This window comes from Mastigoproctus giganteus, chromosome 4 (genome assembly GCF_048544385.1).
Source record: "Mastigoproctus giganteus isolate SK-2022 chromosome 4, ASM4854438v1, whole genome shotgun sequence".
Classification (NCBI taxonomy): Eukaryota; Metazoa; Arthropoda; class Arachnida; order Uropygi; family Thelyphonidae; genus Mastigoproctus; species Mastigoproctus giganteus.
Genome location: NC_143578.1, coordinates 165,124,632 through 165,139,914, shown reverse-complemented (window position 1 = coordinate 165,139,914; position 15,283 = coordinate 165,124,632). Strand labels below are relative to the sequence as shown.

General features: G+C 37.6%; 1 protein-coding gene across 2 annotated transcripts in view; it reads left to right on the top strand.

Moving 5' to 3' along the window:
* The window catches only part of LOC150087167 (protein white-like), a 100,082-nt gene that overhangs the window by 53,517 nt on the left and 31,282 nt on the right, over positions 1-15,283 (top strand). For both annotated transcript variants that reach the window (XM_090373000.1, XM_090373001.1), the window contains exon 11: positions 10,125-10,217. In XM_090373000.1, coding sequence (XP_090229126.1) covers positions 10,125-10,217 — 93 coding nt within the window. The remainder of the gene's footprint in view (positions 1-10,124; positions 10,218-15,283) is intronic.

Here is a 15,283-nt window from a genome sequence, read left to right as displayed (position 1 = left end):
TGGGACAAGTTATTAGCTGTAATAATGATAAATGGCTGGAAGTCAAGAGAAGAATAAATTTTGGATGGATAGCATTCAGGAAATATAGTCACATACTGAAGAGCAATATCCCAGTTTGTCTGAAATGCAAAATAATGAACCAATGTATACTCCCCACCATGACTTATGGAAGTGAAACTTGGGCACTCACCAAAAGAATGGAAGAGAAGCTGAGAACTACACAGCGAAGAATGGAATGAATTATATTGGGAATCAGACTGTTAGATAAGAAGAGAAACACATCGAATAGGCAGCAAACTCAAGTAAAGGACATTTCTTATCAAAACTAAAGAACTAAAATGGTCTTGGGCAGGACACATAGCTCGAAGACATGATGACAGATGGACTAAGAAAATAACAGAATGGTACCCAAGAGGAGCTAGAAGAAAACCTGGAAGATAAAGGCGGAGATGGATAGATGAAATTCATGAGTTTGTGGGTAGTAAATGGATGGCCAGTGCTCAAAACAGAAGGAACTGGAAAGTTGCTGGGGAGGCCTTCATCCTGCAGTGGATTGAAAATGGCTGATGATGATGATGATGATGATGATGATGATAAATTGATGCCTTTTGCTGTTCCGGTGATATGGCAGTAATCTCGAGACCACATAAATGATTGTTACTTTTGCATGACCAATATTTCTGGTTTTTCTGGGAAATCCAAGCATAAAGTAGAGTATCCCAACATACCTTCTGATCTAAGGTCGGTTCCTCACAATGATACATTGAAAGTGCCAAAGCCACCAGAAACTTATGGACTTGACTCTGATTCAGGATCAGAAAAGGAGTCTTCAGAAGATGCAGAACCCAGAAAAATCCAGATTGTTCAACTCTTGATATTGTAAAGCTGCACCTAATCACTCGGGCAGAATTAACTGATTTGGACCTCTCCAAAACCAAGGCTCAGTTACCGGGATCAAGGCTTCACCAGTAAAATCTTCTTAAAAAGGGTGTCAAGGTGTCTTTTTATAGGAAGAGGAAATCTGACTTAATGACCTATTACTCCATGAATGGTTCTTTGGTTTATTGCAATAATGTCCAGGAATTAATGAAAGAGTTACATCTGTAGCAAGTCCTTGAGCAGTGGAGGCTTTTCATTGATTCATCCAAGGTCACTTTGAAAGCAGTTGTACTCCATAATGGAAATAAGTATCCATCTATACCATTGGCCCATGCAGTTCACATGAAGGAAACATACAAGAACCTACAGGTTCTTTTGCAAAAAATATGTTATCAAGAATACAAATGGAATATCTGTGTTGACCTAAAAGTGTTTCTGGTTTTTCTGAGAAATTTTGCTGACCGAGTCGCAAGGGGGATACACTAAATACTGCTACTTTTTATGTGAGTGGGACAGCTGAGCAAAGACTTGCCACTACAGGGTAAAAAAAATGGCCAGACTGTTCAGAAACTACATCAGGCCAGAAAAATGTAGCACATCCTCCTTTGGTGGATAAGTCAAAAATCTATTTACCTTCATTGCACATCAACTTAGGTTTGATATAAAAAAAATTGTGAAAATGATGGACAAAAAATAAGGATTTTCCTCTTTGAGGTAAAAGTTTTTGTGGGTCCTCAAATCAAAATGCTGTTCCAAGATTGAGGAATTCACTAAAAGCTGGAACTTTTTGGGCAATGAGAAATCACAAAATTACGGTGAAATTGTGGATGAGCTAATTTTAGCATACAGAGAGTCGGAATATGTGTCATTACAGCTTCATTTCCATTACCATTTAGACTTTTTTTCCTGAAAACTTGGAAGTGATCTCCGATGAACATGGTGAAAGGTTTCATCGAGATATTTCTCAAATTCAAAAAGATACCAAGGAAAATGGAGTCCAAATATATTAGCAGACTACTGTTGGAATCTCATACAGGAGACACAGCGGATGATCACAAAAGGTAAAAAATGACAAAATATGTGTTTTGTTATCAGATAAACATTTTTGTAAATATAATAAGGTTAATAGTCCCATTGTTCAATATTTAGTACTGTACGTAACATTTTTTTTTAAATATATGAAATATTTTTTACTAAAAACTTAGTTTTTGACTCCCTTTTCCCTTAAAATTGGTGGATGTTACAGCAATATGGTTACCATATTTGAATTCCGCAACATCAAATCTACAAGAATCACCCTAAATCAGGAATTATGTGAAGATTCCTGATGCAGGAATCTTCACATAATTCACATAAATAAAAAATAATTTATTTTTTCAAAGGTGATTATAATGGGCTCAGACATTTTTTAAACTTCTCAGTGGGATTGATGTTTGTCCCATTCAAAAAAAAAATATTAAAGTGGATGTCAGATGAACAGATGAGCTTAATGGTACAGAAGAAAAATATATGGGACTCCAGGAATCCTAGAGTAAGTACAAACTGCTTGTATTCAAGTTACCCAAGAAGTTAGTAAGCTAAGACTGATTATGAGAAGTCTTTGATGAAAAGTGCAAACAAAAGTAGAAAGGAATTCTTTGTATATAGAAAAAAAGAGGTGAATCACATTAGTCCACTAGATATTGTTGATGTAATGAATATTTTGGATCTACATTCACTCATAAAAATGTTTTTAGAGATTGAGTTGGAAGACTTCTATCTATTACTGATTGGATGTTAAAATTAGGTAGATGGGCACAGAAATGGCGATTAAAGTTTAACATTGACAAATGTAAGATACTGCATATGGGCAACAGTAATAATCCCAGATTAATATACCTGTGTGGTATTACACTCAGGATAGTTGAAAATAAAGTACACCTGGGAATAATTGTGCAGAAAGGCTGCCAGAACAGCTTGTGGAGTTTTGTCAATAATATAAGGGAATTTTGCGAGCAGGGATAAAGAGATGATTATCCCATTGTATAAGGCAATGGTTAGACCATATGTTGAGTACCTACATACAGGGCTGGAAGCCTCATTTTAGTAAGGATGTGGATCTGCTGGAATAAGTACAGAGAAGAGCAATGAGATTGGTAAGAGGAACAAAGAGTGTGATGTTCTCCAAATTGCAGCTTCTAGAGACCTGCAAGGTGATCGATTGAGGTGTTTACAGCTTTAAATGAATTTAGCAAGCTAGTGCTGATGGAATCCTTCCTCTTCTTCTACATACATGAGGGAACATAAATTCAAATTGAGAAAGGATGGTTGCAGAATAGATGTGAGGAGGTTTGCTTTCAACCAGCAGGTAGTTGATTGTTAGAACAAGCTTCCAGCTTTGTTGTGGAACTGGATAGTTTGAATAAATTCAAGAAAGAACTAAAATTATTGGAGGGGATTGACAGGTGTTGTGGGATATTTATTTTTTTTTTTAGCTGATGCTGTATAAGCTTGGTTTCTTACATAATTTGTCTCTAGTAATAATACTAATACCGAATTTTCTTATGATACTGAAAGAAATATTGAAGAGAAATTGCAGCTAAAAGTGCTATTCCGTTAGCCACACAGGCTAATAGAAGAAGAAAAGCTGCAAGAGGATTCTTGCGCTGCTTCTGTTGGGACATATAGCAGCTGAAAGCAAGGTGTTGGGGATTACAAGGTCTGCTGGGGTTCATTATGTCACAAGCAAATACATGGATTGTGTTATGGTTATTAAAAGCAGAAAGAAGTGTTTATATACTTGCTTGTATGCTAAGACTAGAAGTACAGTAAACATATTTTATGAATTTGAAATACTGGTTAAGTCAAGAAATGCAGACATAGTAGGGATATCAGAAATGAGGTGCCACCCAGATGTGATCAATGCGGAGTTTGAAGATGGTGAGTACAGAGGGAACAGGATGGGAGAGGAGTAATGCTCTAGGTTAAGAAGCATATAGAATCTAAGGCAGTGCACCAAAATGATGCAGGTGACCATTGAGAATATTGAGTAAATTTGGCATGATGTAAGCTGTCTGACATGAAATTGCCTGAGCAGTGTACACATTCTGCTGGAACAGCTCATGAGAATTCTGTTAATGTATATGATAACTTTGCCAGCAGTGATAAGGAGAAATTATCCCATTGTATAAGCAATGGTTAGGCCACATCTTGAGTACTGCATACAGGCCTGCAAGCCTCATTTTAAGAAAGATGAAGAGAAGAGCAACCAGATTAAAGCACACAGAGGGATACTCTTCCCACAAATAACTTTGGTTCTGCAAACTGCAGCACTTGCAAGAAAATCTGATCAAAGTGTTTAAGGCTTTAAATGGATTGACTAAATTTAATGATGAGGGTATTCTAATTCCCAGTGCACAAGGAAACGTAGCCATAATTTGAAAAAGGATGGCTGCAGGATAAATGTGCAAAATTTCTTTCAACCAGAGAGTATCTGCTATTGTGAAGTGGGTATCTTGAATAAATTTAAGGAAGAATTAGGCATGTTATTAGAGGGAATGGACAGATGAGTTAGGTAGTGTTTTTTGATGAACCATCACATGTTCTGTGGAAAAGATCATGAGGAGGAGGCCCACAGGCCACAGAGATGTCAATTAATGGGTCAACAATCCATAAGAAGCTGCATAGCTTTGGGTTCAGCGTAAGGCAGATGTGCATATGCCTAATCACCAACTCAATTCCAAGTGATGTTTGGCATGTTGTTCCCAACATTCATGGGCTCAAACATAGAGAAAGTGATGAACCTTGTTACTAAATGTTTCATTCTGATGAGTATGTCTCAACCATGAAGTTTGGTGATGGTATCAGGCTATTTCAGCTGGTTGTAATGCTTGAAACTATGAAGTTCATCACCTCTGTGGACATTTTGGACAATTATACATTATCTATACTGTGGCAGTATTGCAGAAATGAGCCTTTTTTGGTATTGGTCAATCCAGCTTGTCAATGTTATTGTCCACAATGATGTTGAAAAGTTGGATTAGCTGGCCTGGGTTCTGTAACTGAACCCTAAACATCTGTGAGACAAATTGGACATTGGATAAGACTGTAGCCAAGCAGACTTCTTGCAAACCAGTTCTGGAAGCTGCTTTGCAGGAGGAATGGTAGTGAGTTTCAGCCAACACCAAATGAAAGCTGGTAGAAAGTATGCTCAGGAAGGTTAAGGTTATCATACAAGCCTTTGGCTTGTATGATAATTGTATGGTGTAATTTTAAATTAAAAGCCCTTTTCACAACCAGTTGCATGTGTCCACTTTTGATCATATAGTGTAGGTGAACGTAGAAAAAAATAAAAATTTTCTTTTTATATTCCACCACTTCCCCAAGGGCAGAGTAATCAATTGCATAACTGCTTTATTACAGTTGCTATACCAGCACAACAGTTAACAAAATGCTATATTTAACCCCAGGGGCTCACATCTGGTGAGTATGGGCTTGGCACATTTAGGGTCCTGAGCTGGATATCATCATTCTTCTCTTTCTTGGTGATTCCCTTCTACTTCTGACTCTCTCTCTCTCTCTCTCTCTCTCTCTCTCTCTCTCTCTCTCTCTCTCTCTCTCTCTCTCTCTCTCTCAGAGTAATTCAGAAATTTTTTTTTGGCTGGTGCAGCATAAGCTTCAGGCTTCCTTGCACCATATGGCTAATAATAATAATATACAGCATCTGGGAGCCATTGCGGTACAAGTAAACACATGGGTTGTGTTAGGGTAGCTAAGAATAGAAACAGGTGCAGGTATACTTGCGTGTACACCAATGCTAGGAGTTTAGTAAATAAATTTGATGAATTTGAGGTATTGCTCAAAACATCGAAGGCAGATATTGTTGGGATATCAGAGACGTGGTGTCACACAGATATAAGGGATGCGGAACTGCAATTTGGGGAGTACAACGTCTACAGAAAGGATAGACAGGATAGGAAGGGGGGAGGTGTTATGCTATTAGTTAAGAAACACATAAAAACCAAGGAAGTGAAGCCAGTCAACATCGCTGGACAGTGCAGTGTGGAGTCAGTTTGGTGTGACATAAACATTGGAAGATCAAAATTGAGAGTAGGAGTGTGCTATAGGCCTAATGGCTCTGATGAGTATAATAAGGAACTATACAGGGAAATAGAGTGGGCCAGTAAATCAGAGTGTCTTATAATGGGAGATTTTAATTTCCCAGATATTGACTGGAATTTGGGGGCTGGATACTCACACACTAGCAGGGCTTTTGTGGATTTATTGGATGATTGTTTTCTACATCAGCATGTTTGGAAGGCAACTAGAGGGAGTAATACTCTTGATTTGATTATCAGCAGTGATTCTTCATGCATTAAGAATCTGCAGATAAATGAACCACTAGGTGGCAGTGATCACAGTGTGGTGAAGTGGGATTTACTCAAAGAGGTAACTACCATTAGGGGTAAAGGGAAGGGTTATTGCTTCCGTAAAGGCGACTACGATGGACTGAGACAGTATTTAAATTCTATACAGTGGGACCAACTGATGATGTTACCAACAGCAAATTCAAAATGGGAAGCATTCAAAGAAATTATCTTGGAAGCTACTAGGCTTTACATACCAACTAAGAAATATTGTTCAAGGTTTAGGCCAAAATGGATGTCAGATGAACTAATGAGGCATATGGCAGAGAAGAAAAATGCATGGGATACATACAAATTAACACATGACACAGAAGCCTATGATAGATACAAGTTGATATGCAACCAAGTTACAAAGGAGGTTAGGCAGGCGAAGGCAGATTACGAGAAATCCTTGGCAAGGGATGCAAAGAAAAACAGCAAAGAGTTCTTTACTTATGTAAACTCTAGAAGGAAAGGGATGAATCAGATTGGTCCACTTGATATTGATGGGTCAACTGTTGATGATCCTGCTCAGGTAGCTAACAAACTAAATGAATATTTTGCATCAACATTCACACATGAGGAGTTATTCAGCGAGGGGAATGCCAGAGGTGTATTCAACTCTAGCAGTAAGCTACAGAATCTTGAAATAACTGGGAGTAAAGTGGAGGAGAAACTGTTGAAGATAAGCACAAGAAAGGCACCCGGGGTGGATGGGATCTATCCAGTTATATTAAAGGAGGCAGCAAAGGAAGTAAGCAAACCCTTAGCCATAATTATGAGAGCTTCCTTGGACTCAGGGGAGGTACCCATAGACTGGAAATGTGCAAATGTGACCCCAATTCACAAAGGAGGATCAAACGCTGACACAAGTAATTATAGACCTGTGAGCTTAACTTCTGTTCCAGGAAAATTAATGGAGGCACTGGTTAAAGAAGCACTGCAGGATCATTTAGACAAGACTTCAGTTATAGCTCAGACACAGCATGGTTTTGTTAAGGGGAAGTCTTGCCTGACCAACTTGATTGGATACTATGATGCAGTCACAAAAGAACTGGATGCAGGGAATAACTTTGATATTATATACTTGGATCTTAGAAAGGCTTTTGATACTGTTGCACATGGAAGACTGCTACACAAATTGGAGCAGTGTGACATTGGAGGCAAATTGCTGCTATGGATAAAGGGATGGTTTTTTTTTTTTTTTTTTTTTTTTTTTTGATTTGGTAGTTGTTGGCGCATCGGCTTCTGTGGCCATATTGCACCTCCCAAGGTTTTTGCAGTACTTTGATCCAAGCCCGAGGCGGGAATCGAACCCGCGACCTTTGGGTTGCCGGGCAGGTACTTTACCCACTCGGCTAGCCCGGTCGGCTAAGGGATGGTTGAGGGGGAGAAGACAGAGAGTGGTAATCAATGGACACTGCTCATCGTGGACTGATGTTATTAGTGGAGTCCCTCAGGGCTCAGTGTTGGGTCCATTATTGTTTTCTGTATTTATAAATGATATTGATGATGGTATATCAAGCTTAATGTCCAAGTTTGCAGACGATACAAAGGTTGGCAGGGTTGTCAAGGACACTACTGACACTATGCTGCTGCAACAGGATCTGGAAAGGTTGAGCAGATGGGCTGAGAGGTGGCAAATGAAGTTTAACATTGACAAATGTAAAGTACTACACATGGGAAACAGCAACCCCAGAGCAACGTATCAACTCTGTGGTACAACACTGACAGTGGTAGAGAATGAAAGGGACTTGGGGGTGGTTGTGCAGGCAGATATGAAGTTCTCTGAGCAGTGCAGACGGGCTGCAAGAGTAGCTCATGGAATATTGTCAATGATATACAGGAATTTTTCCAGCAGGGATAAGGAGGTGATTATTCCATTGTATAAGGCGATGGTCAGGCCACACCTAGAGTACTGTATACAGGTCTGGAGGCCTCATTTCAAGAAGGATGTAGAGCTGCTGGAACGAGTACAGAGAAGGGCAACAAGATTAGTGAATGGAACAAAGGGGTGCTCTTACGAAGAAAGGCTTAAGTTTTGCAAATTACAGTGTCTGGAGACTAGGCACCAGCGAGGTGATCTGATAGAGGTGTATAAAGCCTTGAATGGTTTAAGCATGCTCAATGCTGATGGGATTCTTCCTCTAGCTCAGAATAATCACCTGAGAGGGCATAAATTCAAATTGAGGAAAGACAGATGTAGGATAGACGTGCGGAAATTTGCCTTTAGCCAGCGGGTGGTTGGTTGGTGGAACAGTCTTCCATCCCTTGTGGTGGAGGTTGATAGCCTAAATAAGTTTAAGGCTCAGCTGGACAGGTATTTTGAACGAACAGAGGGGTGAAGTGGAAGTGGTTTTTTTTTTTTTTTTTTGGCTGATGCTGCATAAGCTTGCTTTCTTGCATCAAATGCCTCTACTAATGCTAATGGCTTGATTTTACAAAATATTTAATCCAGAAAATATAAAACCAATGGCAAATTCCAAGAATACAGAATTAAAGGAATCTACTGGTTTTTATAGTGTATCTTTTAGGTTAAGAAAATTGGTCCTTTCTTTTTTACTTGCACTGTAAATGGTGAGTTATTTGCAGATGATAAGAGAAGTGGATGCAAGTATCTCAGATCTAAATCCACTAGACACTTTTCTAGGGCTCATCAGGTTGTAGGATTTCACTATGAAAGCCGATAATACTGCTCATGTACAGAATTACATTGCATTAATGCAATATACTGAGAATACAAAATGATTTTGCTGTGTGCAAATATGTATTAATATAGGTACACATTTAAGCTACCTTGTGTTGTAAATAAAGTACAGTAAGCACTGGTTATAGTGATAATTTGCAAATTGAATTTTGATTCTAATAAACAGGAATTCTAATAAGCAAAAATCATCAAATATTATTCACAGGCTATAAAAATAAAGATATAAAGCACAAATTTACACTTTATTACCAATTAAATAATGCATAAAAATCAAAGAATATTATCCATAGGTTAGCAAAATAAAAATAAATTTATACTTATGTACATAACTTAATTTATATACATATTAATTAAACATAACACTTTGTAATATGTATATAATTTTAAATAGTCACTTATTTTAGATTGCTTTAAATTATCACTACAAAGTGTATTTATAGAGCTTGTTAAATATTTTATAACAGTCTACAGTAGCGTAGCTACCATGTAGGCAGGCAAGGCAATTGCATCTTTGGCTGTCTCCTCTTTTTGCAATTTTCGTTAATTAAGTAGGGGCCTGAAATGTTCTTTGCCTCCATACCCGAAAAAGGGTAGCTATGCTACTGACAGTCTATATTTACGATCACTTGCACCAGCTTCTTCCAACGCTCTCCTCAGGACATCTATAGCTTTACGAGTTTGCCAGTTTTTTAACTGGAATTCATTCGGTTTAATCTTCATTTTCCTCCTCCTTGGTGAAATTATCAGCAACAGGCTTGGCAATTTCTTCTTCTGTTAAAGCTGTAGTAACTATCCGTTTATAACAGATTGTACAAACAAACAGGCCCAATAAACTGAAAACTGCAAGTTATTTTTAGTTTTATGGTTGTGACCTTCAGAAATGCGCTTTAGAAAAATATCACAGAGGCATTCAAAATTGATCCTTATAACTGAAGATGTGATTCTAAGAAACGATGAAAGTGTAGTGCATTTTATTGATTTGAATTGGTTCTTTGAAATTTGATTCTCTAAAGTGGCTGATTCTAATAACCAGTGATCACTATAATTGGCTCTTACTGTATTTTGTCATTGGTTCCCAACCTCTCAGACATCCCATATAATATATCTCATGAAACCTTTATTGTAAATTATAACTTAGCTCTCTTCTGTTTCAGACATTTTCTTCAGAGCTACCTGTTTTTCTAAGAGAACACTTTAATGGTATGTACCGAGCAGACACATACTTCTTATCAAAATCAATAGCAGAGGTGAGGATACTTTAAAATTGCTAATTACCAATATAGATATTTTAAAATTGCTAATTACCTAGTCCTGTTTTAACTGAAAAAAAAAATTTGTAAAATTCCTAAGCAGTGAATACAAAAATAATGTAGGTTCAGTTCAAAAAGGTGAGTTGGCATGTATAGATATAGACACCAGAGAAGTGCTTGATTTGGGAGACAAGCCTGATATGGTTTACACTGACTTTTCAAAGGCCTTTAACGTGATTGTCTACTAGTCCCCATTAATAATAATTGTCCAGTTATGGCATGAGAGACTCTTCCTTTCCATCTTTAGTACCTACATAATTTTTAATTATGGGTTTTAAAAGAGATAATACTGTATTTCCTATTCTTTTGCACTAAATACTGGGTTTCTTTCTGAAACCTCTGTTAAGTAGTCACTATAATAATAATCTCTCATAAAGGCTACCTAGCCGAGTGGGTCAAGTACCTGCCCGGCAACCCAAAGGTCGCGGGTTCGATTCCCGCCTCGGGCTTGGATCAAAGTACTGCAAAAACCTTGGGAGGTGCAATATGGCCACAGAAGCCGATGCGCCAACAACTACCAAATCAAAAAAAAAAAAAAAATCATAAAGGCTACCAGTCTGTCTCTAATCAGTTTACCTACTTTGTGTAAGCTTTTTAAATAACTTTAAAGTAATAAAATATGAGAAAGAATAATCTTATTAGCTGTAAAATATAATAAATGTTAATATTTATTGTAAAATTTATTATATTTCTGCTATAACTGCAAGTTAGAATTGTGAATATTTATGTTGTAATACTACCTGTTCCTTTTTTCTCCACTCATAAGTTTAACAATTCTAAACATAATGCCAAGAATGTCAATCTTTTCTTAATATCAACTATCTACTGAAAATGGACTTTAACATCATTATTGAAGATATTGTTACCAACGATCACATACAGTTGATAACCATATCACACCATTCCCACTTCTTCAGGAAAATGTATTTATTGTTTCTTGTGCATAAACTTTCAATGGTGAACAGTTAATTCTAATTCCATATACAACTACTAGCCTGTTTGTCTTCTTGGATATCTGTCATTCATTTGAAAAGTCTAAATTTGATTCTCATCAATTATTGGAGTAATTTCTAATATCCTCTTCAGTCAGGCTGTAGTTAGGTGATCTGAGGTTGAGGTTTTTCCCCATGAATTATTCCAGGTTTTTCAACCCACACTACATGCAAATTGTGTAAACAGGCAGAAGGTTATGATTAACAGTTATTCTTCAGATTGGGCTAATGTAAGAAGTAGGGTTCCCAAGGATCAATACTGGGACTGCAGTTTTTGATTTTCTTAAATGATATTGATGAAGGAATAGAAGGTGTGATGTCAAAATTTGTAGAAGATATCAAGACTGGGAGATTAGTTAATGATCAGAACCAAGCATAGCTTCTTAAGAAAAATTTGACAGACTCCAGAGATGGACAGAAAAGTGGAAGCTATTTTTTAAGCAGCAAAATTCAGGGTCTTATACTTTGAGAATAGCAAACCTAAAATAACTTACACAATGGGTGAGGCTGAACTAAAAACAGTAGAGAAAAAAAGAGATTTGGGAGTTATGTATGATACAGTTGAATATGAAGTTCTCTAAGCAGCACAGATGGAGAGCCCATGGTGTCCTATGGATGATTTATCAAGCATTTGCTTGTTGGAATAGGGAGATATAATACCACTGTATAAGTTAATTGCAAGACCACAATATTGTGTCCAGGTAGGGGAAACTGCACCTAAAAAAAAAAAAAAAAAAAAAAGGCAATAAGCACATGGGTTTGGCAGCATGGTGCAAGTGCACCATCTTTGGATTTAAAAGTAATACACAATTTTTAATATTTTCATTAATTTATTGAAACATTTAAAACAATACAAATTCTACAAAAAAAACCTAAAATATTAATTCAAATAATTTATCAAAACAAGAACAAAATTAATATAACTTAAGTAAATAATTAAAATCTGGTGAACAAAAAATTTATTCCCACATGCACCACCATGCAAAATATCTTGCCGGTGCCCAGGGCAGCATATAAAAAAAGGCTCAGTGCCTTTTTTATATATATATTCATGAATTCCTAATAAATGCTGTTTATTAGGAATACATGAATAGCAGAGCACTTTCTTAAAGCAACATTCACAGAGGTACTTCATCCATAATGTCCAGAGAGTCTACAACTATTACATGCTGTATTTGTGTTAGAGAGCCAAAAGACTCTCAACAAAACATAACTGATGCTAATCTGGGCATCCAGATTAATATCATTGGGATGCAATGACCACAGTCTAGGTTCCAGGCTAACATCATAGGAATCCGGCATATAAAAAATAGACCTGTGGAAATTTGGAAAGGGGCCAAGCTTCAACACACCACTTTGGCCCCTGCTTCAACAAGACAGGTGGTCCAGGATGGCCCAGCCAGGATTAATACTCTCTACATCTCACATTTGGGAGGAAGGCATACCACCGGGTTCAATTCTTTAGTTCAGTAGTATTTGCAATTCAGGTTAGTGACATAACACAGGATTCCCAAAAACCATTAAAGCTTACATGTATGTGGATGACCGTACCATTTCCTGTCAGTCTAAAAGTATAAACATCAATGAATGGCAGCACCAACTAGCCATAACAAAATAGACTCCTGCACCTCACAGAACAGTTATCAATTATCAGTAAAGAAATGCACTGCCACTCACTTCTGCAAGTTATGGGCTCTCTATCCTGATCCTGAACTAGAAATAAACAAAACTCTGATCCCACTTGTTAATTCTGTTAGATTTCTTAGACTGACATTAGACAACAAGCTGTTTCCAAACTCACATATACTAATTTAAGAACTACTTGTCTAAAGCATTTGAATATACTTTGATCAGTCTTGTCCATGTCATGGGGAGCTGATCAGTATACCTTACTACACCTCTACAAGACTCTAATCCATTTGTGCTTAGATTACAGTTCTGCAGTATACAACTCTGCCAGGATAAGCACCTAAGAACAGCTAAACATCGTTCAGCACAGTGCTCTGAGGACAGTCCTGGGAGCTTTCAAGGCTTTTCCAGTCTTGAGGAAGTACAAAAATGAAAGGTAACTTCCTTAGTGAAGACATCAAAAGAAAAACCCTGTTCACTAAAGTTTTTATAAAAAAAATAAAGTATTTCTTCCTTGGAAGCATTTCGAGCTACATCATAAATGGGTATGGGTATTAAGATGGGGTCTCCATCTTAATACCCATATCAGTCAGAGAAGTTAACAAAGTTATCTTACATATATATCTTCTGAGGTGGCTGTCTCTACAGCAACAGTTTTGTTCTCTATATTTTTTATCGATTTTATTTTAGTCTTTTTAACAAGTATAGGTCACTGTTGAAAAAAAAAAAAAAAAAGCCGTGAATTAGGGTTGAATTTGAAATTGTCTGCAATTCTGCCCAGACACAATAGAGGGGAGTATATGATGAGAGCCTTGTCGATCAATTCGGCCCTGAAAAGATTGTGCAAGGCTCAAGGGGTAGAATTTTTTTCAGGCTGGTCTGTACATGTTAACAGGAGAGACTGCTTCTACAGGGATGGGATACACTTAAATAGAAAGGGTGCAAGAATATTTGCTGATGCTATCGAGGCAGTGTTAGGTGGGTCAGAAAACTGATAGCTTGGGGGAATACAAGGACTAATAGATTAACAGTAGCCACTGGCAGAGGTGAAAGTGATTCTTGCACTGCTTCTATTGGAATGAGCAGCAGCCTGGAAAACAAGATGCATGGTATTTCAGAGAGTGCTGGGAATCATTGCAGTACAATTAAACACATGGGTTGTGTCAGGGTAGCTAAGAATAGGAACAGGTGCATGTATGCTTGCATGTACACCAATGCTAGGAGTTTGGTAAATAAATTTTATGAATTTGAGGTATTGCTCAAAACATCAAAGGCAAATAATGTTGGGATATCAGAGACGTGGTGTCACACAGATATAAGGAATGCAGAACTGGAATTTGGGGAGTACAATGTGTACAAAAAGGGTAGGAAGGGAGGAGGGGTTATGCTATTTGTTAAGAAACACATAAAATCCAAGGAAGTGAAGCTAGTCAACATTGCTGGACACTGCAGTGTCCAGTCAGTTTGGGGAGTACAATGTGTACAGAAAGGATAGACAGGATATGAAGGGTGGAGGGGTTATGCTATTAGTTAAGAAACACATAAAATCCAAGGAAGTGAAGCTAGTCGACATCGCTGGACAGTGCAGTGTCGAGTCAGTTTGGTGTGACATAAGCATTGGGAGATCAAAATTGAGAGTAGGAGTGTGCTATAGGCCTAATGACTCTGATGAGTATAATAAGAAACTGTACAGGGAAATAGTGGGCCAGTAAATCAGAGAGTCCTATAATGGGGGATTTTAATTTCCCAGATATTGACTGGAATTTGTGAGTTGGTCACTCACACACTAGCAAGGCTTTTGTGAATTTATTGGATGATTGTTTTCTACATCAGCATGTTCGGGAGGCAACTAGAGGGAGTAATACTCTTGGTCTGATTATCAGTAGTGATTCTTCATGCATTAAGAATCTGCAGATAAAGGAACCACTAGGTGGCAGTGATCACAGTGTGCTGAAGTGGGATTTACTCAAACAGGTAACTACCATCAGGGGTAAGGGGAAGGGTTTTTGCTTACATAAAGGCGACTGCAATGGTCTGAGACAGTATTTAAATTCTATACAGTGGGACCAACTGATGATGTTACCAACAGCAAATTCAAAATGGGAAGCATTCAAAGAATTTATCTTGGAAGCTACCAGGCTTCACATACCAACTAAGAAATATTGTTTAAGGTTTAGGCTGAAATGGATGTCAGATGAACTAATGAGACATATGGAAGAGAAGAAAAATGCATGGGATACATATAAATTAATGGGTGACATGGAAGCCTAAGATAGATATAAGCTGGTCTGTAACCAAGTCACAAGGAGATTAGGCAAGCAAAGGCAGATTATGAGAAATCCTTGGCAAAGGATGCAAAGAAAAACAGAAAAGAGTTCTTTA